The sequence below is a fragment of the Scardinius erythrophthalmus genome (genome assembly GCF_964197995.2).
Source record: "Scardinius erythrophthalmus genome assembly, chromosome: 12".
Classification (NCBI taxonomy): Eukaryota; Metazoa; Chordata; class Actinopteri; order Cypriniformes; family Leuciscidae; genus Scardinius; species Scardinius erythrophthalmus.
In genome coordinates, this window is record NC_138232.1 from 11,706,254 (window position 1) to 11,726,979 (window position 20,726).

Below are 20,726 nucleotides of genomic sequence, written 5' to 3' on the forward strand. Positions count from 1 at the left end.
TAGCGCGGGTCCCTCCTTCAGTGCCAGTCTATTGTACTATTTTGCTTATTTATCATCTGCCAGATGAAAATCATAAGTTTCATCGTTTTGAAATCAATGCATACCCAAACAAAACAAACATATTCATGAAATAATAGCAATAGAAAATGAACCCATCACATGCTTCCAGTGTTTATATTTGAAGGAAATAGTACGCATTCCTCTCTGCTGGGGCCCACTGACCATCAGACAATTATCTCTCCTTTTCTTCCTCCCTTCATCACAGACTCAAGCACACTGTGCAGGGATTATTTATCAGCAGGGTTGAGTTATTGAGACATATGTGTTTGATAGAGAAGTATACAAATGTTAAAGGGGTAGTTCCTCGTTATTAATACACTACTGTTCAAAAGTTTGGGGTCAGTAAGATTTTTTTTTAAAGAAATGTTTACATTTATTCAGCAAAGAAGCATTAAATTGATCAGGTCACAATAAAAACATTAAAAACGTTACAAAAGATTTTTAATTCAAATAGAATTACACAGTAGTGTAGTGTCTCTCAGATGCACATTCTAGAATTTACCTAAGCTTTGCTCACATAGGTTACAAGAACTAATGGTGGTTGGCATCTCTAAAGTTTCTTGATCTGCCAAGTTCAAATATGCAAGTGAGAATAAAAGTGAGAATAGAAGATTTGAAAGACTTTGTAAAATGTACTACCTTGATACTTTTATGGTAGTTTTTTGTCATTTTTTATGGTCATTTTGTATGGTTTTGTTGTGTGGAAGAGCAGTGTGAACTTCCTTCAAAGCAAAGGTTGCACATAATATATAAAATTTAGGGCTGTCAAACGATTAATCGCGATTAATCGCATCCAAAATAAAAGTTTGTTTTTACATAATACATGTGTGTGTACGGTGTATAATTATTTTCTATATATAAATACACACACATGCATGTATATATTTAAGAAATATTTGCATGTATATACTGTGTATATATATTTATATTATATATAATTTATTTATAAAATGTATAACTCTCTCTCTCTAAATTTATAACATTTATAATTTTATAATTTTATATGCATGTGTGTGTATTTATATATAGAAAATAATTATACTCCGTACACAGACATAAATTATGTAAACACAAACTTTTATTTTGGATGCGATTAATCGCGATTAATCGTTTGACAGCCCTAATAAAATTATATGTGTTTTGAACAACATGAATAAATCATGAGAGGAATTATATTTTAGGTCGGACAAACTCTTCCTTTAACATTTAGTGGCCAACTAGTGATGGAAACCAGTACACACCGATGTAAAAATGTACTTATATACACGCACCCCTACTCATGACGTAGCTTCTCGGTGTCACCGGCAGACGCCTTTTGAGTGATTTGAGTTTAGAGGGCAGTCGGACTCAACCTCACACAATCTTGTGTGCAGTCTTTTAAGTACAATCATTTATCAAGTCCTTTAACTAAGTAGATCTGTGCTTTCTGTGTTGGAAACAATTTCCACAGCGAAGTAAATGTAGACAGAAATTAGATCAGACTGTTCTACACAGATTTATGCGGACAAAGATTTGATTGACAATCAGAACTACAAGTTTTGGAAGACAATGCTATAATAATTCCTAAGAATGAAGGATGACATGCTAAATTAAGTGGTTTTCATGGAAATGACAAACTTTTCTCTAGGGTAGCCAACATCATCTGACCTTTGGCTTCAAAGTCCAATTTAAGTAACTGAACTTCCTGTCTTAACTGAAAATAAACCAGCATAACACCACACACACACACACACACACACACACACACACACACACACACACACACACACACACACACACACACACACACACACACACACACACGTTTACTTAGCTATCTAAATGGGGACATTCCATAGACATAAAGGTTTTTGGAGATTTGGTCAGGTTTTGGTCATTACTGGGTACAAATTTGTCCCCAAAATATAAAGTATAGTTAGTACTCACCTCTGAACTTCTTGGGTGGGTTGTTCAAGTCCCCTGCATCTGGTTGAACAACACATCGGTCATCAACCAACCTGAAACCAATGAGAGTGTTAATTTGTAGACGTTTTTTAATTTTGATTAGTTTGAACATCTGTGTGTTTTTGCTTGAGTAAATAATGGTGTGCATTTGTAATTGTGCATCTGTATTTAGCTTTTTTTGGCCCAAAGCAGCAGCTTACTGGACATAATCCAAATTCCAAGACCAGTCGGCCAAAACACACACACACATAAACAGGGTTAAACTGCTGACAGCTGGTTATTCTTAACTACACATTAAAGATTAGCATTCAACCACAGCAAACTTCATGCAGTGTTGATCTTCAAACGGTTAGATCACCCAAATGTGCAAAATCTGTCATTAGCTCAATAACTCTTCCTCTTGTCATTCCAAGCCTGTATTACTTTTGTTTCTTCAGAGGAACACAAAAAAATTAGGACTTTTTGCATTAGTTGCTTTTTTCCATGCAATTACAATTAACAGATGCTTTAAAAATAATGCAAAAACAAGTCTTAAAGTATCATTAAAGTGGATATATTAGAAGTCTTCTGGATAGATTCATTTGATGATGAGGGTAAAAATTAAGTAGTTTTTCACTGAAAAAATTGCTTTGAAAACATATTTTGTGTTCCATGGAAGAAAGAACGTCACAGATGGAGAGATGATGGTTCAACTATTTCTCTTAAGATTTTTGTCAGCAGAAAACAGAGAGAGTTCAATGTTGAAGAATTAACGGAAAAATTATTTAACAAATGAGCTGGTTCTGCTTGTTAATCATTTATTGGCTGTAATAATTACCCAAAATGTCCAGCTCATAATATTCACTGATCTGCTTTCAATTAACATGTGATTTTTAAAGCATTCCATAACAGGCAGTGTCAATCAACTCACCCCAGAGTGCTTATGAAGCCACTGGTAGAGCCTTCAGCGTAAAGGGAGCACACGTCCCCAATGTGTAGGAAACTTGACATTTTATCCACCATGGCAACCACTCCACCACCTGCAGAGGTCAGAGGTCAAAGAGTCATGATTGTGTCTGTGTACAGGTTTATCATTAAGCAAACAAACCAAACAGGAGCTCTAACCATACAAAGACATATAGGTTTACACATTTAAAGCAACACATATATCATGTGTGGTTGGAAGTGTAATTTCCTACAGTACAAAATACAAAAACAAAACAGTTTAAAATAAAACATATAAAAAATGTATAGCTCTGCAGAGCTGTTTAAACAGAATGCTTCCACAAAAACAAAAGAATATTCATGTCTAAACCAATTTGATGTCATCAAAGACAACACAATTAGATTAAAACCACAAGTGGCCCACTGAATGAACTAAATAAAAACATGTGATCATTGGTAACCCATGATGCGAAGAAAGACAAACAGGCTGAGGACTCTAAAACTGATTGCAGGACTTTTATTTTCTCAATTATAATTACAGCTGAAGCTGAATCCATACTAAATATACAGTGTAACAATGCATGGTCCTTTCCACATTCTCAGTTCAAATTTAATTAATCACAAAATGTCACTCCTCCACTGAGTTTCGATAACAAGAAGCTGCAAATTACAAGTTGAAGTTGGCAAGTTAATTATTAACTTAACTGACTAAACACTTATTCCAAGTCCAGGGCAGTGGAATACCATACTAAAAATACACATTCAGTGTCAAATTTACAACTGACAAAACATGCCAAGTTAAATCTGAATGCATATATAAATACAAAATATAACAGGAAGACAAAAGATGCAAAAGATAAAATAAGCTGAAATTATTGTCTAAAAATACTTTCCGTTTTTTAAATAAAATAATACTTCATAAATAACTGCCAGAATATATATGTATTTTCATTTTTATTAAAGATTACAAGAACTGTCCATTTTGATTTCATGCTGCCTTTAAATACTATACTATCCCTGTCATCCCTAAGTTCACTTTAAAATATAGTGGTTTAATCAACATATTAGGATGGGGATATGGAAATGTACTGCATAACAGAAATAAACCAAATGATAAGAAATAGGTCTACTGTATGACACTGTTTGAGGGTAACAGTTCCATTTGACGCCTGTATCATCACCAGACTCTTCCTGTAACTACTAGATTTGATTAACAAATGATTAGACAAGCAAACCGTAAATATGCAGAGAGAGAGAGAGAGAGAGAGAGAGAGAGAGAGAGAGAGAGAGAGAGAGAGAGAGAGAGCAGTGCGGAGGAGGGATTTGCATGAATCATTTTCGCTCTATCTAACTGCAAAGCAAAAAAGCATCTTATTTTACATGAAAACTACATGCTATTTTTACTTATTGCGTTAATTACAGCTTCGTCTGTTGCTGTTGTAAATCACAGAATTCTGTTCCATCTGTTGAACATCGGCAGATTGTCCGTCTTGAAAACAGAAACTGTCAACTCATTTTTCTACCCATGTCAACAATGTCAAAACGACATAAAAAGACAGAAATCCTACTAAACCTGGGCACATTAACTATCCAGCAAACGCATTTACAAAAAGCAGAGTTTTTTTTATGAATGCGTGCCCGAAATGCGATTAAACGTACGGCATCATAACATTGGTTTTGGACTGCTGCATTAAACAGTAAACAAAAAAATAAATAAATACCGGCTTAACTGAAACACTTGTGTCTTCCTCGCTGAATTTGTATCTTTTTTTCCCATCTTTCTATAGGCTCCGTGAGTTTCTCATGGCAGTTTTCCTAACCTAGGGGCGGGTTCAACAGGGCGCGCGCGATGCTCTCCCGCAGATAAGATAAATATTTAATAAAGCATCATTCCTGAACAAAACTCTTATTAGTCCGTTTATTCTTGCGTAGCCTATATCTTACCTCTCTCAAACGAAGTTAGAGCAAACGTGTCCGCTGTTTTTCCCCCAAAGTTGCGTCCTCTGTTTGAGAAAGTTATTAGCCCGACTCTTCACAGAGTCCAGCACAGCGGTCCATCGCCCCGATGTTCGTCTCTTTTCGGCTTGCCGAGTGACTCTGTAAACGGTGGAGTGCGAAGGGGTTTCTGGGAAATTGTGTTCCAGCGGTGCCACGCCACGGTTATTTCAATAAACTGCGACATTCAAGAACTACAAGACCCAGACATTCCCTTTCAATTGACTAAAATAATTTCGTTTTTGTTGCAAACAGTCTAGTCAAGAAAAACTGCATTTATTTATAGCTAAATAATGCAAAAAAGTTGTGGTGACTGGGGAGTGATCACGATACTGCTACATTGTTACATTGTACATTGTAACAGATCATTGATCTGCTAATACTGTTGTTACAACTTGCCCCATTGCCATTTCAAATTTTATGCAATAATTTGTTTTGTGGTTATTAAATTTACCTAGAATAATAATTTTAAGTACATTTCATTTAATTTAATATAATGTATATACTATAATATGTACTACAAAAATAAGTGCATGGAAACAAATTATTAATTTATGTTCAAAGTAGTCCAGTGTACATATTAGCTAAATACATTTAATAAAGACTGAAGTGAGACCCAAAATGAGCTAAAAGATTCGGTTATGCTGCCATATCAGATAGACATTGACCAAGCTGTAAATAGGCTACAGAAAAGAGAAGTTTAGATTTCTAAGTTTGGATTTGAAAAGAATGAATTTTGATTTCATAAACCATTAACTAGTCATTCTGTGACCCTGCTGTATGTCTGTTGCGGTTTACATCCGCAAATGCAGAAGAGGCATCAACAGAGTTAACTTGGATCACAATCAAGCAATTTTGTGTGAAATAGTAACAGATTTTGGCAACTTTAAATGCTGTGTTGTCGGATGTGGTGAACCTGCTGTAGCCTATATCTGCAGCTGTTCACATCAAACCAAAATTATTTGTAGGATATAAAATAGACAAGATTAGACATCACCAGAGTGGATTTGGAAAGTCAATCTAAGTGAACGAGAGGAGAGGGGAAACAGATTTCGACAGCCTGTTATGCTGCCTTGTCAGATTATGTGACCCTGTTATCTGCTGCTGTTCAAATCAGACCAAAATAATTTCTAGAGTATGAAACAGAGTGGTTTAGAGCACACATCACCAGAGTTAGGAAAACTTTAAAAGCCATTTTGAGTGAAATAGCCTAGAAGGGAACAGATTTAGGAAACCAATGCTACCTCGTTAGATTCTGTGACCCTGTTGCAGGCTGTATCTGCATGCAGCTATTTCTAAAATATGGAAGAGAGGTCAGACATTACCAGAGTGCATTTGGATAACATTACATTCATTCTGCGTGATATAGAGGAGGGTAACAGATTTTGGCAGCCCAGTGCTGTGTTCGCTGTCGGATTCAGTGACCATGCAGGCTCGTGCAACATATCATATGTCCACAGGGCAATCAGACCAGGATGCTTTCAAAAATACAGAAAAGTTTAGACATTACAAGGGCGAATTCGAGCTAGTTACAGATAGTCTGTCCTAAATAATAATAATAATAATAACAACTCCAAATGTAATAGAGCGTTTTATTTATGTGATGCAATTGACAGAATCAGAATTTAATTAGAAAAGTAAAACGCAAACAGAAAATAATGATAGAGCAAGCATTGCATACTTTTATTAAAAAATATTATTTCTTGAAGTAGGCTAGGTAAGCTGTTCCCCGCCAGTGCACGCGCGCCTGGCGCATTCTCGCACGAACTTTAGCCTAATGAACAGCGACCTCTACAGTCACAGATTTCTCTAGTCATCAATTTCAACACAACACCAGAACTGGGTTACTAAAGCAAATGTTACACGACATTAAATGGCAGTAATTGCCATTGAAATGAACGTAAACAGATAGCTTTAGCAATGTTAGATGAACTCAGGCTAGTGAACTAAATCATTTCAAAAAGACACGTCACCTGACTGATCACATGACCATAGCCGCTTAGCCGGAAGTGCAATTCAACACGAGCAGAGTTTAAACTGGTTATGGCATCAATATTGAACAGCTCTGTGGTTTTATTTCTATGCATTTTGGCAGCACGTTGTGATATAGGCGACATCGTGCTCGAACAGAGTCCGCAGTCTTCGGAGTCGCAGAGCACGGGTTGTGGTTGTCAGGAACTGAACAGGGAGGTTGCTGTTGATGTGAGTTATGAAAACAAACTGGAACATCAAGATGATGCAAATATATACTCCAAAACAGCAAATGAAAGTCCGCACACGATAGAGCCTGATGTACTCACTAAGGTAGGTTTGTTATCATTATCATAGGCTAGACAAGTAAAGTATTGTTTCGTTAAAGTTCATTGAGGTTAATTGATCATTGAGATAAAATTCATTTTAGAATAAAATTGATAAAGGGGGCATGGGACCAGTGTATGTCAATCTAAAAAAAAGTAGAGAAAAGCTCAATAAAAATATAAGTAGTTCTATAGATTTGAATGCAATAATCTAAGGCCTGGTTTCACAGACAGGGTTTAGATTAAGCCAGGATTAGGCCTTAGTTCAATTAGGATATTTAATTATCTTTTTAAAATGTTCCTTTAAAAAAAACTGTACTGGTGTGCATCTTAAAACTAAACATTGGCACTGACATATTTCAAGGTATGTCAGTGCAAAGTTGCTTTGAGTTCACTCAGAAATGAAAATTTTGTCATCATTTACTCAGCCTCAAGTTGTTCCAAACCTGTATGAATTTAAGGAATTTAAAAAAAAATTCATTTTTGGATGATCTGTCCCTTTAAGACAGCTTAAACATGCATTTTACTCTGTGAAACCAGACAGAAATCTTCTATAGCCATATAACAACTTTTGTTGTGGAATGACTCAAATGAAAGCCTTGGTCACCATTTACTTTCATTATATTGAGAAGAACAACATTCTGATTTAAATAACTTCTGATGGAGGAAATAAGGTTATATGAGAAAAAGACATGATGATAAAAAAGTATTTTCATTAACTATTGCATTAAACGTTTATCAAAACAGCCACAGAACAATCTGAATGTTGTATGTGTATGTGTGTGTAGCTGGTGCTTCTGCAGGGAGGTTGGTTTATGATGGGAACGGATGACCCAGGAATACCACAGGATGGAGAGGGACCGCAGAGGAGAGTGAGGCTGGACCCTTTTTACATTGAAGAGCACGAGGTCACAAACAAGCAGTTCCAACACTTCACCAACCAGACAGGCTACATCACAGAGGTACAATCTTTTTTTAACCCAATAACAATACTCTCACCTACAGTGTTACCAATTCACCTACTTATTGTGGTTTAACTTGGATATTCTATAATCTTTTCACTTTTATTTTGCCTCTGTCCCAACTTTTTTGGAGTGTGTTGCAGTCATCAAAATCAAAATGTTTATATTTACAAAATACAATTAATTTGGTTAATTTTTATTTGTACTTTTGTTTGTTAAAGGTTCAAGAGAATTAACGAATCACGGATTGTTGATTTTATAGCATTTTACAAAATGTCCTAACTTCTGAAAATTACGTTTTAAATAATATCCATTTACAGGGCCATAAGACAAATAATCAATACTCATGCTAGCTCATTCAGCTATTTATATCTACAGGCTGAGCGTTTTGGAGACTCTTTTGTTTTTGAGGGACTGCTGAGTCAGGAGGTGAAGAGCACTCTGTTACATGCGGTGAGAAACGTCTTTCTTTCTTTCTTTCTTTCTTTCTTTCTTTCTTTCTGTACTAATGACCAACTGGCTGCTGGTTATACATTCTATTTATAATGTTTGTAATATATAAAAAAAATTGTCACGCTGCAGGATTATTATATTAATGACTATTATAGTACATAAATACAAATGATCTGAAGAAAGATCAAAAGAGACTCAAAATTGAAGAAAAAAAAAAACAGATGTGATGACCAATTAGAGCATCTAAAAATATATGTATATATTTTAGACCTAAAATCTTAATGTTGAAAAAATATATATATATATAAAAATCTAATAAATAACTAAATATATTTCAGTGTAAAATGTAATTGAAATAAATTCAAGGGGTGTCAGGGAAAATAATGTCTTAAAGACTTTTGTTATAGCCAAGAACTGGCTGTGATACAGTTTGCATATGTATATTTATGGTCAGTAGGTGGCTGCTGCTCCTTGGTGGTCACCAGTGAAAGGTGCAGACTGGAGACGTCCAGAAGGACCAGATTCAACCATAGAGCACAGGTAAAGAAAATATATGTAAACAATATCACATGAGCAAGCAGTGAATGATTGCAATGCAACGCCAACTATACTGTATACACCGATTATATGCTTATCTGTTTTTAAGTCATATACCTGTGTGGAAATCATATTAAATATAATCTCTGTGTTTTTTAACTAGGATGAATCACCCTGTTCTGCATGTGTCATGGGCTGACGCACAGGCGTACTGTCACTGGGCCAAACGCAGACTTCCTACTGAAGCTGAGTGGGAGTTGGCCTGTAGAGGGGGACTTCAGGATAGGTGCGTTTGAGTCTGTGTTTTGTTCTCACTTTTTGTCAATTTGAATGTATTTTTTAACATATTCTCCCTCTATCACTCTTGTTAGGCTGTACCCATGGGGAAATAAACTAATGCCTCAAGGGCAACACTATGCTAACCTGTGGCAGGGAGATTTCCCTAAACACAACACAGCAGAGGACGGCTATGCTAATACATCACCGGTAACGCTAAGAATAAATTAGCTGACAAAATACAAAAGATACTTATACATGTAAATTGTCATAAATGAATGCTTTTTTTATTGTTTTATTTCAATTTGTAGATTTTTATAGTAGCCCTTTATCCTGATCTACAGCTCAACCCTTGTGTATTTGATTTGAGAGAAGCAGATGTTTAGCATGTACATTGGATATAAAAAAAAATACACACCCCTATTAAAGCAGCATTTTTTGATGTAAAAAAGAAACAAAGATTAATCATATTAGAACTTTTGCACCTTTAATGTAAAAATTACAACCTATACAATGCCACTGAAAACCAAAGTGACACATTTCAGAGACAAAAAAAAAAAAAAAAAAAAGATCAGCATAAGGGTTCACACCCCGACCTAGTACTTGGTTGGAGCATCATTTGAGTTTATCACAGCACTCAGTCTGTTTGGATAGGAGTCTATCATCTTTACAAGGGAATATTTTCCCACTTTTTTTTTGCAAAAGGGTTCAGGGCTGCTTTTCTCAAATGCATCGTGAGCCAAGTTGATCATTGAGGCCATTGGTGGCAATGGTTCTACGATCTTCTTAGATCTGTTAAATTTAGAGGGCACCTCCCGTGCAATTTGTTTGTAGCCCTCACACAATTATAAAGGAGTGTGCACACTTTAAGTTATTTTAAGTATTTATTTTGATCTCGTTTCTCTTAATTGTGTCAGTGTGGTTTTCAGTGGCATTCCATAGGCTATATTTTTACATTAAAGGTGAAAAATTATGATAATTATTTTTTCCCACTTTTTTAAAACACAGCTGTTTTAACAGGGGTGTGTAGACTTGTGTATATCCACTGTAAATACATTTTAAGTGATGTCTTGGACAGGTGATGTCATTTCCTGCCAATGGCTTTGGTCTGTATGACATGGTGGGGAACGCATGGGAGTGGACGGCAGACTGGTGGAATGTACATCACAATACAGAAGAGAGATATAATCCTGTAAGGAAGCATGCACACACATCCAAGCTTAAAAAGTCTTTCTTTATACTCAAAAGGGAACGTTAACCCATTATACTAATGCTACAAATTTTTTCCACAGAAAGGACCAGAATCAGGGACAGACAGAGTCAAGAAAGGAGGATCGTACATGTGCCACAAGGTAAAACATACACAAAGCCATCTACTCTATGACTGACAAACAAACCTCAGGGTTATTGAGGCTCTGGGATATTTTATAAAATACTGCTGGAAGTACACTACCATTCAAACGTTTGTGGCCAGTAAGATTTTTTTTCTTTAAGAAATAAAAACTTGTGATTAGCAAAAACTGATTCGGTTGATCAAAATTGACAGTAAAGACATTTATAATGTTACAAAAGATTTCTATTTCAAATAAATGCTGCTCTTTTTGACTTTCTATTCATCAAAGAATCCTGATTTTTTTTTTTTTTTATCATGGTTTCCATGAAAATAGTACGCCGTACGTTTTCAACATTGATACTAAGAAATGTTTCTTGAGCACCAATCAGCATTTTAGAATGGGTTGTGAAGATTATTGATTGCTGAAAACTCAGCTTTGACATCATACATTAAGATGGAAAACATTTATTTGAAAAACTGTTTTTGCTGTATTTTTGAGCAAATAAAAGCAGAACCCCAAAATTTTGAACAGTATTGTAAAGCTGGTCTCTACATATTTAGTCTGCACATATATCCACCTAAGTGGAAAACACAACCTCCATCTGTAAAAACAACACGCTTATTTACCTATTTAACATTGTTGCCTCCCACTGATGTATGTTCATCCATTGCTACACAGTGGAGTTCTGAGGATCAGACACAGTATTTTATCTAACCGTCTTACTGGTATGTCAACGACATACATTAGGTCATTAATATTTATGGAACATTAGGTCATTAATTATTTGCCTTAAAAATCATTGAAAAGTAATGGAAATGTATTTGTAGAAATAGGTATGAACCCTGAAACAAGCTTTTTATTTACATACATGATTGTAAAGACATGTTTCTCTCTCTGTAGTCTTACTGCTACAGATACAGGTGTGCGGCCCGTAGTCAGAATACCCCGGACAGTTCTGCCTCTAACCTGGGCTTCCGCTGCGTCTCTGACGCTGATCCATAACCTCATCATCAGTTCTCTCACTGTCAAATGCTTGAAGTCTTGAGGAATATTGAATTTTATGTAAATAAAACTATTTGTATTTTTTGTACAATTTGGTGTTATTTCAGTTCTTTTATTCCTTCCTTTTTTGTATAATTGCAGAAGGTATTGAAATGTAAAGATACGCTTAGATTATCATTTCGAAGTCAAAATTAAAAATGTAGAAAAAATTCTGTGACCTACAATTTATTGCTTAACAACAGACTAAAAGACGTGTACAGTTTTGACAGTTGTAGCTAGGGAGAATGTGTAATGTATTAGATCCCGACAAGAAAAAGTACAGACAGGAGGGGTGTTTTTCTGTTCATGTTTTTTATTAGATCCAACATCAACCTCAAATAATCAAGTGAAGAATTAAAATTGCAGATGAGTTGTGTTGGTTGTGAGTTTGTTGATGCTGATGTTCAGATGACAGAGAATCAAGGTGTGGCGGGGTAAGCGGAGCCAATGTACTTCTTTCCATTCCCATAGCTGCTGTTGTCCCATGTGTAGGTCTGAATGCCCAGACTCTGTCCTCCCAAACTTACATAACACCTGAGAAAGCAGTCAAGCATTTCAGATGGTTAAGGTGGATATAATTAAATAATAATCAAATTATTATAAATGACAGTTGTGTCAGGAAGGGCATCTCGTCGTAAAAACCTAAGCCAAATCAAGTGTATGTGAAGTGGACCCTGCAAATGAGTGGGATCAACGCTGAGAAGATGGATGGATAATTGTTATAATTTAATTTAATTCTATATTTTAGTTTTATTTTATTATTAAACAGTGGACGCTAATATAGTCGTTATGGTTATTATCTTTATAGTTATCTTTCTTGGTGTGAACGGGCCTTAAGTCTAGCAATTTTGATGGATATGTTATATATGGAATGTATGTTTTTATAATATAAAGAAAAAAGAGTTTTATTTGATGAATGGCTGAAAGTGAATAGAGAGAGAACAACAACTCACCTCTTCCCAGGGCGGGTGATGTAGCAGAGACTGTAGATAGCCAGATCAAATTCAGGACTACAGCCAATAAAGGCAGATCCAACCTCTTTGTAATAGCCATTCCAATTAAACTGCATTCCCAGTACGTCAGGATATGTGGTCCACTGAGAGAGAGGGGAAATTTGACTTTTACTAAATCAAAACTTCTACAAGCAGACATCCACACCACACTTTAAAAATGCATGCTGTAATAGCACTGGTTTGTTTTGATGAAGTACTCACAGGGCCATCAAAACTATGGCTGTAGTAATTCAGGAGTCCCTGTTTCTCACTCTGATAAAACTGCAGCCAGTTGTGGAAACCAGACACCTTACCACTTTTAATTTCCCCTGTTGACACACTACATGTCAGCCAAAGAGATATAAAATGCATTTTGGCAGCCAATCACGTGGTCACACGCAGACTGACCTACAAAGATGTGCTCAAACCCGCTGGAGTCCAGCTTGCCACTAGATCGAGAGTAAAGGCCGAACCACATCATCTTCAGATCCTGGATAAATTCGCTCTGTGATGAGTATGCACCTGATCCATAACACAATAAAGTATGTCTATAGTCATTTGACAATCAAAATCAGTAATTTCTTGCATAAATTATTTACATTACAGCTTGATGAAATCTTTTCACATTTTACACCCCAGTTTATTATTTATCCTAGTAAATAAGAAGTCAAATTAGTACAATATTAATACCACTGTTCAAATAGTTTATATTATTTTTTATATTTATGAAGGAAGCATCTTATGCTCACAAATACAAAAAAATTATATTGTGAAATATTATTCAAATTTTAAACCATTTTCTATTTTAATATTTTAAATTGTAATGTATTCCTGTGATGGCAAAGCTGAGTCTTCAGTGTCACATGATCCTTCAGAAATCATTTTAATATGCTGATTTGAAGCTCGAGAAATATTTCTTATTTTGAGTGGTGTTTAAAACAGTTGTGCTGCTTAATATTTCTGTGAAAACTGTGATGAATAGAAAGAATAAAAAAAAAAAATTATTTGAAGTAGGAATCTATTAAAGTAATGTCTTTACTGTCACTTTTGATCAACTTAATGCATCCTTGCAGAACAAAAGTTTGAAATGTTTTTGTCTGACCCCAAACTTTTGAAGGATAATATTAATTCAATATAATTTGATAAATACCTTCAAAACTATCTATTTGGAATTTTTGTGATTGCAGCATTTTTATCACACTGAGATCGCTCAAATTCACAAGGTCCAAAACAAAAAGAGTTTTGGCGTCACATACCTTTAGAGTGGAGGAAATTGTAGAGCTCCTTGCCCAGGGCCGTGTTCATGGTCTGTTGGAGGAAAGTGTCCTGCTCCTGCACTTCCTGTGAGGGCACATCCTCCACTTCTCCTGTCATCCTTTTATAGTTGTCCAGTAGATTCAGGAGAGCTTTATACGTGGGCTTGGAGAGCAAAGTACTACTAACTTGCTTGAACAATCTAGAGAATATAAGAGTACATTATAATACATAATAACATGCACACATGTGTATATGTGGTTATGTGTGTCTTACGGGCGTGATGACAGGTCATTGGCAGAGCCGGTTGCAGAAGAAGAGATCAGTGTCTGAGGATCAATAACCAGGTCTGAGGCGGTGGCCCTGTTAGAGTCTAACTTGTACAGTGTCTCAGACAGAGACTTGATCTCAGCGTCAGTGACACTGGCTAATGCTTGGGATGTGAAATGGAAACACAAAAAAAGTGTTAGTAGGCTACCCGAGTAGCAAAGAAAAGTCTGACAAAGCCTGAGGAAACTGAAAGAATTAAGGGAAGAATTAATAATTACTGCAAATAAATTAACCAAACAATCACTGCAATTATGGTTGTTGTTTTTTGTTGACATGCGCCATTCGATTTCTATGTTGTCTTGTAGTCAACAAAACAGTGTTAAAAGAATCATCACTCAAAAGTCTGAACATGTTTAGTGTTCACTTTAAATCTAACTGGATTTTAGTTTATTATATTGTTTGTTGTTATATGTGTGTATCACAAATGTGTGGGTAACACTTAACAATTAGGTTAGTGAACATGAGCATTTATTAATCATAGTTCATGTTAATTTCAACATGTACTAAATAATACATTATTAAAATCAAATGTTGTATGTTAAGTAAGGGTTAATGCCCGACGAGGTGTCCATTATCAGGTATTAATGGACGACGGCGAGGCGTGAACCGTCCGACGCGCAGCGGAGTCGAAGGCCATTAATACCTGACAATGGACACCTCGAAGGGCAAACCCGCTTATACCATGGTCACTTGCCAAATAACACATTTTTAAAACATTAGTTTATATTTTAATTAGTTTTACAATCGAAATCTAAAGTTTTTACAAACAATAACTTGGTTTCCTTGGTTACGCCTGACGGTTTTACTAGGTGTCCTCTATCACTTTTTAATGGACACCTTGCAGCCAATCAGAATCGAGTATTCACCCAGACCATGAACTATCAATGAACAGCTGGATTTTTATTAACAAAGATTAATACAATGTATTGCTCATTGTTAGTTCATGGTAGTTAATACATTAACAAATGAGACCTTATTGCAAAGTGCATTGTGTGTAGTGCAGATTTTTGAATTAGAATTGAACTAATATGAGATTTGTCTTCTAGGATTTGTAGACTTGTTTTATGACAATAAATAAACAAATCATAATTTTGTTTATATAATTGTAATTGCTTTCTGTTACAAATAACCAAAGTGAAACTATGAATCATTGCACAATATATTGTGACTTTTACGGCAGTGGTGTTTAGTATTTTGAAATGAATGCTGAGATGAACTAAGTGTGTGAAACTATAGCAGTTGACACAGCTGAGTTCCATGCCACTTTTGGCATCCAAAAAAAACAGGACTCATGGTTACAAGGAGTTTCTTATCACAGATAAACCCCTAATATTTAGAACTAAATCTTTCATAGCTCCTATTTTTGTGCCTGTTAAAAAAAAGCTGATTTGCAATGCACGTGACTCAACAGACCTTGAACATTTTATGTAAGAGATAAAAGCTGTTTGTGTTTGTTCAGAATTACTTTTGAGTGATTCATCAGTGTGTGTGATTCGTCTGATTTGTAATTCGTTTGTGCCTTTTGTCTAATTGAACATATTTAGCTTTACAGGTTTAACAACGGCAACTATTGTGTACAGTCGTTTATACTATATCAAACCTATTTGTTTTAATTTTGTTGACCCTTTAACATCAAATATGTACTGTATAATAATTTACTTGCTTGTTATATTCATCGCAGGCAGTCGTTTAAGAAATTGTATAGGGCTCTCCACATATATTTCACATGCTATTAAACATTTAACCAGACTATTTTGAGTTATATTTTATGTGGACAAAGACATCTAGGCAAATTTTTTCATTAACCTATTTATAGGCTAGCTATTAGAGCTTGTGAAATTAACTCAGTTATGTCAAAATTAGACATAAGGCACAAGAGAAAAAGTCAGTGTAAAATTCAGTATCACACTTACAGAATTCCAGAGAATCTGAGAGAGAGAGAGAGAGAGAGAGAGAGAGAGAGAGAGAGAGACTTTTTTGACTCTTGAATCTTAACAACTCTTTCTTTAATTACAAAAATGTAAAAACATTCCTCAAAACCATGTGAGAGCGAGGGAGAGGGAAACTGTATTTGCATTGGGATAATTGCTATGCTATAAAAGAACAAAAGACACATGAACATGCTTAGTTTAGTAACTTATGAATGTACAATCAGGATGGAAATTGTAGTTTGTTATGAACTTACCACTGCAGCCCTGAGAAATCAGGGTGAGAAAGAGGATGACGATGACCTTCATCATAGGCGTTTGGCGATCCAGTTGCACGAACTGCAGATTAAGACCCAATTTGGTTTTTATACCATCTCAGATAAATAAATCCTTAGAAACTCCTCCCATGATCCAAAACTCTATTGCGATACGATAGGACCAGTTCCAAAAATTTGCTATATGAGCAAAAAGGTAATATTAGAGTGGTGAGATGATAAAAAAATATTTAATATGTTATAATAAATCATATAAATAAATAAAATAAATGAATCTCTGTTCCTGTTGTTTCAGCCTGTTGTTGGTCTAAAATCTATGAGAACAACAGAGGTGTTAGTTGTTGTCAGGTTCCAGGAAATTATGAATAAACTTTAGCATTTAATACAATTTCGCTATTCTTTCTTGAAATCATGTTTGCCTCCATTTGGCAAGAACATGTTCCATAATATGTTTCCATGAACTGATGAGTGGGCAAACAGTCAGCAAGACCAGGTGGTTCCATTCACACGGCAATTTTTTTTTTACAGGTTTTCATCTTGCCTTCTTGTGTTCTTGCTTTCAATTTTTCAGCTTTTATTTATACATTTATATCCATAATCCTAATGTGATCGTATATATATATATATATATATATATATATATATATGATCACATTATGATTGTTTCCGAATAATAATAATAATATATTTTACAAACAAATATACAGTTATTACAAATCAATACCACATTAACACATTATCATTGCCCATTAATAACATAGTTTTTACTCAGCTGTAGGTGCAGCTTAAACTCCTGTGCAGGAGATGGCGCTACATGTGAGCCTGAATTCTCTTTTACATGACCTTTCTCTCTCTCTGTAGAAAGCGTGCTTCAATGACATCCCAGTTACTGATGTAAGGAAGCCTGTGCTACTTGATGAAGAAATAGAAATGGCTTTATATTCTTTGTTTCGATCTGTCAGGACTGAAGTAGTCAAGGTGGGCTTTGACTCATTTCCCGTATTGAGCATTCTAACCTTTTAATGCCTTTGACTAGATGCTTTAGAAGTTATAATATTTTCATGCTAGTCTAGTTTGATTTAAAAAAAAACGTCATTTTGTGTAAATCTTGTATTTTAAATAATTCATGACAGTATTTGCTAAACGGTTTCCATTGGGCTGTGTAATGTCCCGAAGCATCATTTAATCACGTGTCGTATTAACAATATATTATTCATAGGGATGTCTCACACAGCATGTCCAGTCTCTCTACACCAGCTGTCCGAGTTTAGCAGCGGAGAAAACACTTCTCCTGAAATTACGCAAATCTACGGGCTACACCTTCATCAACTGCAAAAAGGCACTGGAGAAATTCAACAATGACATTACACAGGTGCTATCCAATGTCTATCTATCTATCTGTCTGTCTGTCTATGCAGTTGTTTGTTTGCACGTTTAACTTGTGTTGAACCCAGAATATTCTCTGAAGTAAATATGAGGGTGATTTTTAAATAACTGTACTATTTTGATTACTCAAACATCAATTTTAAACTCACTGTATCATTTTTATTCTTGAAATGGAATGCAACGGTCATTTGATTTGTCAAGCACACAAACACATCCTTGTAGTTATTGTCGTCTTAAGGGTGTGCATTATTCTGTTTCACAGGGTGTGCAGTCAGAAGTTTTACATGGTAAGGGATGTGAACTAACTATGACTTAAAATGTGATGTTTGCAGGCAGAAAGCTGGCTGCATGAACAAGCACAAAAAGAGGGCTGGAGCAAAGCAAGCAAACTGGAAGGTCGGAAAGCCAGGGAGGGGCTGATTGGTGTCATTAAGGGTGATAATGCAGCTGTCATGGTTGAGGTAGACTTAACATGCCAATCTTACCACACAATGTGAAATTTCATCTCAAAAATTATGTGGTGTGTGAAGGAACTAATGTTCACTAATGTTTTATGTTCAGGTGAACTGTGAGACAGATTTTGTGGCGAGAAATGAGAAATTTCAGCAGTTGGTGAAGGATGTTGCTTCATCAATAATGGCTCATCTCTGCAGCAAAAAGCAGACAGGGTATCTTAAGGTACAGGCTCTTCATTTGCAGTTTGAGAAATGTGCATTCCTTCCACACCTTCTGCAATCTCTCAATGCTGATCTGTTCTCTGATTCAGAGCGAGCTGTCATCTGAGGACATTTCTAAGCTCCACATTCCTGAGGGACCATCACTGGCAGATCAGGTGGCATTGACTATAGGTGAGAATAAACCTTTTACATTAGATTCATTTCAGCATAACCTTCGAAAACCAGGTTTATCTGTGATTTCTTACTAATAATAATAAATGTTTCTTGAGCACCAAATTAGCATATTAAAATGATTTCTGAAGGATCATGTGACACTGAAGACTGGAGTAATGATGCTGAAAATTCAACTTTGCCATCACAGGAATATTTTAGAATATGTTAAAATATAAATAAATAAAAATATGTAATATTATTTCACAATATAACCATTTCTGCTGGATTTTTGATCAAATAAATGCAGCATAGGAGACTTTTTAATACCATTTTTAATAATCATACTGATTCCAAACTTTTAAATGGTAGTGTATTTATCTGTACAGTGCAGGAAATTACATATTTACAAAATGTTTAAATGATTTAAACATCATGTGAAGCTTTTCAACACACCCTGTTACCTTTCACCTCCTAATAATTAAATACAAGCATTAAAATAATAATCTTTTTTCCCCCTTCAGGGCGTTTAGGTGAGAACATTGGCATGCGGCGAGCCGTATCACTTGTCGTGCCCTCTGATTGGCACATTGGCTCATACATTCATGGAGTGGTTCCTGGGCAGGTTGGCATTGATATGGGGCGCTATGGATCGCTAGTTGTGTTTCAAGGTGGACCTAAGGAAGGGACGGACACTCTGGGAAGGAAGCTGGGGCAACATATAGTAGGTGAAGCACCTGTTTCTCTTGGCAACATGGACGATATACCATGTGGTGATTCTGAGACAAGACTTTTGCCCCAGACCTTCCTCCCAGATCCCAAATACACAGTGGGACAGTACCTGACTTCACAGGATGCACGTGTGCTAGACTTCATACGTTTCAAATGTGGAGAGAGCACCAGTCAGGAGGAGTGAGCACAGCCATTTGAATGAGAAAATAAATGACTTGTAAAAATATGAATTATATTTCCTGTAAGGATCAACTTCGATAAAATGTATGTTTTATCAACTTCGTTCAATGAACTTAGTTCTCATGAATCTAAACAACTGCTGGTCCTGTGCCACCACAAAAAAATAAACATTTTACAATCTAAAAATTCTGATGTCATAGCTTTTTATTTGACTAAATTCAAAATTTTATAGTATGAGCACCTAGTTAATTTAGCAACTGACTTGGGCAGGTGTCTGTGTAGTTAGTTATGTGCAATGATTGTGTAAATTAATCAAGTGCTTTACTGCCACTTACTGAAGAGTTTATTTCGCCAGGATTGCTCCTTCATTCCCATGTGCTATTATCCATCCTAACTGAATCTTTAGTGCCATCTAATGGAGTGCAATAAAAATGCAAATATTTCATAATTTTACCCCCGCTTTCACAGACAGGTTAAAAAAATATCAGTGCCATTGTTTTGTCTCAAGATGCACTCCAGTAATGTTTTTTCTTTGGCACGTTTTAAATGCCTTAATTGAACTATGCCAAATCCTGGCTTACTCTTAACCCTGTCTGTGAAACCAGGCCTTAGATCTTTACCTGGGTCACCTTGCTACAAACTAGAGACCATATCCATTTTGGTATACCCTTTAGCAGTGAAGTACAATTTTCTTCCAGATCCAGCGTCTAATATGCTAGAATAACTGTTTGTACGTAGCAAACTAAGTTCTGAAAAGTTGAAGGCTTCTACAAGCTGGCTACCAAATCATAACCACCACATAGTCCTGAAACACTACTCAATACACAACCAAGCTCTAACATACTAATTATGCAGTGATTAAAAATTGAAAGGAAAAATAAAAAATATAGTGTGATAAGTTTAAAGAAAATGTGGAAGACATTTATATATGTGCATAGCCTTCTTGACAGTAGCAATGTGTACATAAATGTTTTCTTAAGATGATTTTCACATGATGTT

At 35.5% G+C, this 20,726-nt stretch overlaps 4 protein-coding genes across 8 annotated transcripts in view; 2 read left to right on the forward strand and 2 right to left on the reverse strand.

Moving 5' to 3' along the window:
- The window catches only part of itpr1a (inositol 1,4,5-trisphosphate receptor, type 1a), a 34,974-nt gene extending 29,971 nt beyond the window's left edge, over positions 1-5,003 (reverse strand). For all 4 annotated transcript variants that reach the window (XM_081379849.1, XM_081379848.1, XM_081379847.1 and 1 more), the window contains exons 1-3: positions 4,873-5,003; positions 2,915-3,023; positions 1,987-2,057 (exon numbers count right to left, since the gene is read on the reverse strand). In XM_081379849.1, the coding sequence (XP_081235975.1) occupies positions 1,987-2,057; positions 2,915-3,006 (163 nt within the window). In that variant the 5' untranslated portion in view covers positions 3,007-3,023; positions 4,873-5,003. The remainder of the gene's footprint in view (positions 1-1,986; positions 2,058-2,914; positions 3,024-4,872) is intronic.
- Positions 5,004-6,729: 1,726 nt separating this feature from the next.
- On the forward strand, positions 6,730-12,199 carry sumf1 (sulfatase modifying factor 1). The gene is made up of 9 exons (XM_081379911.1): positions 6,730-7,227; positions 8,009-8,182; positions 8,561-8,635; positions 9,093-9,175; positions 9,336-9,458; positions 9,544-9,658; positions 10,527-10,640; positions 10,741-10,800; positions 11,683-12,199. Exons 1-9 carry the CDS (start codon positions 6,967-6,969, stop codon positions 11,782-11,784), a joined length of 1,107 nt encoding a protein of 368 aa, XP_081236037.1. The 5' UTR covers positions 6,730-6,966; the 3' UTR covers positions 11,785-12,199.
- On the reverse strand, positions 12,142-16,636 carry endou (endonuclease, polyU-specific; the record flags this gene model as incomplete). Its single annotated transcript, XM_081379725.1, has 7 exons — positions 12,142-12,357; positions 12,777-12,919; positions 13,038-13,144; positions 13,224-13,337; positions 14,072-14,271; positions 14,346-14,502; positions 16,585-16,636. The coding sequence occupies 7 exons, from the start codon at positions 16,634-16,636 to the stop codon at positions 12,243-12,245; spliced, it is 888 nt and encodes a 295-aa protein (XP_081235851.1). The 3' UTR covers positions 12,142-12,242.
- A 775-nt stretch (positions 16,637-17,411) lies between these two features.
- tsfm (Ts translation elongation factor, mitochondrial) lies at positions 17,412-20,587 on the forward strand. 2 transcript variants are annotated; one of them, XM_081379917.1, is made up of 7 exons: positions 17,456-17,580; positions 17,822-17,974; positions 18,321-18,449; positions 18,550-18,666; positions 18,755-18,836; positions 19,340-19,539; positions 19,618-19,908. In XM_081379917.1, exons 1-7 carry the CDS (start codon positions 17,533-17,535, stop codon positions 19,729-19,731), a joined length of 843 nt encoding a protein of 280 aa, XP_081236043.1. In that variant the 5' UTR covers positions 17,456-17,532; the 3' UTR covers positions 19,732-19,908. The 2 variants fall into 2 exon arrangements, with proteins under 2 accessions (XP_081236042.1, XP_081236043.1); XM_081379916.1 differs by having other exon boundaries at positions 17,412-17,580; positions 19,340-20,587.
- Positions 20,588-20,726: the final 139 nt, after the last annotated feature.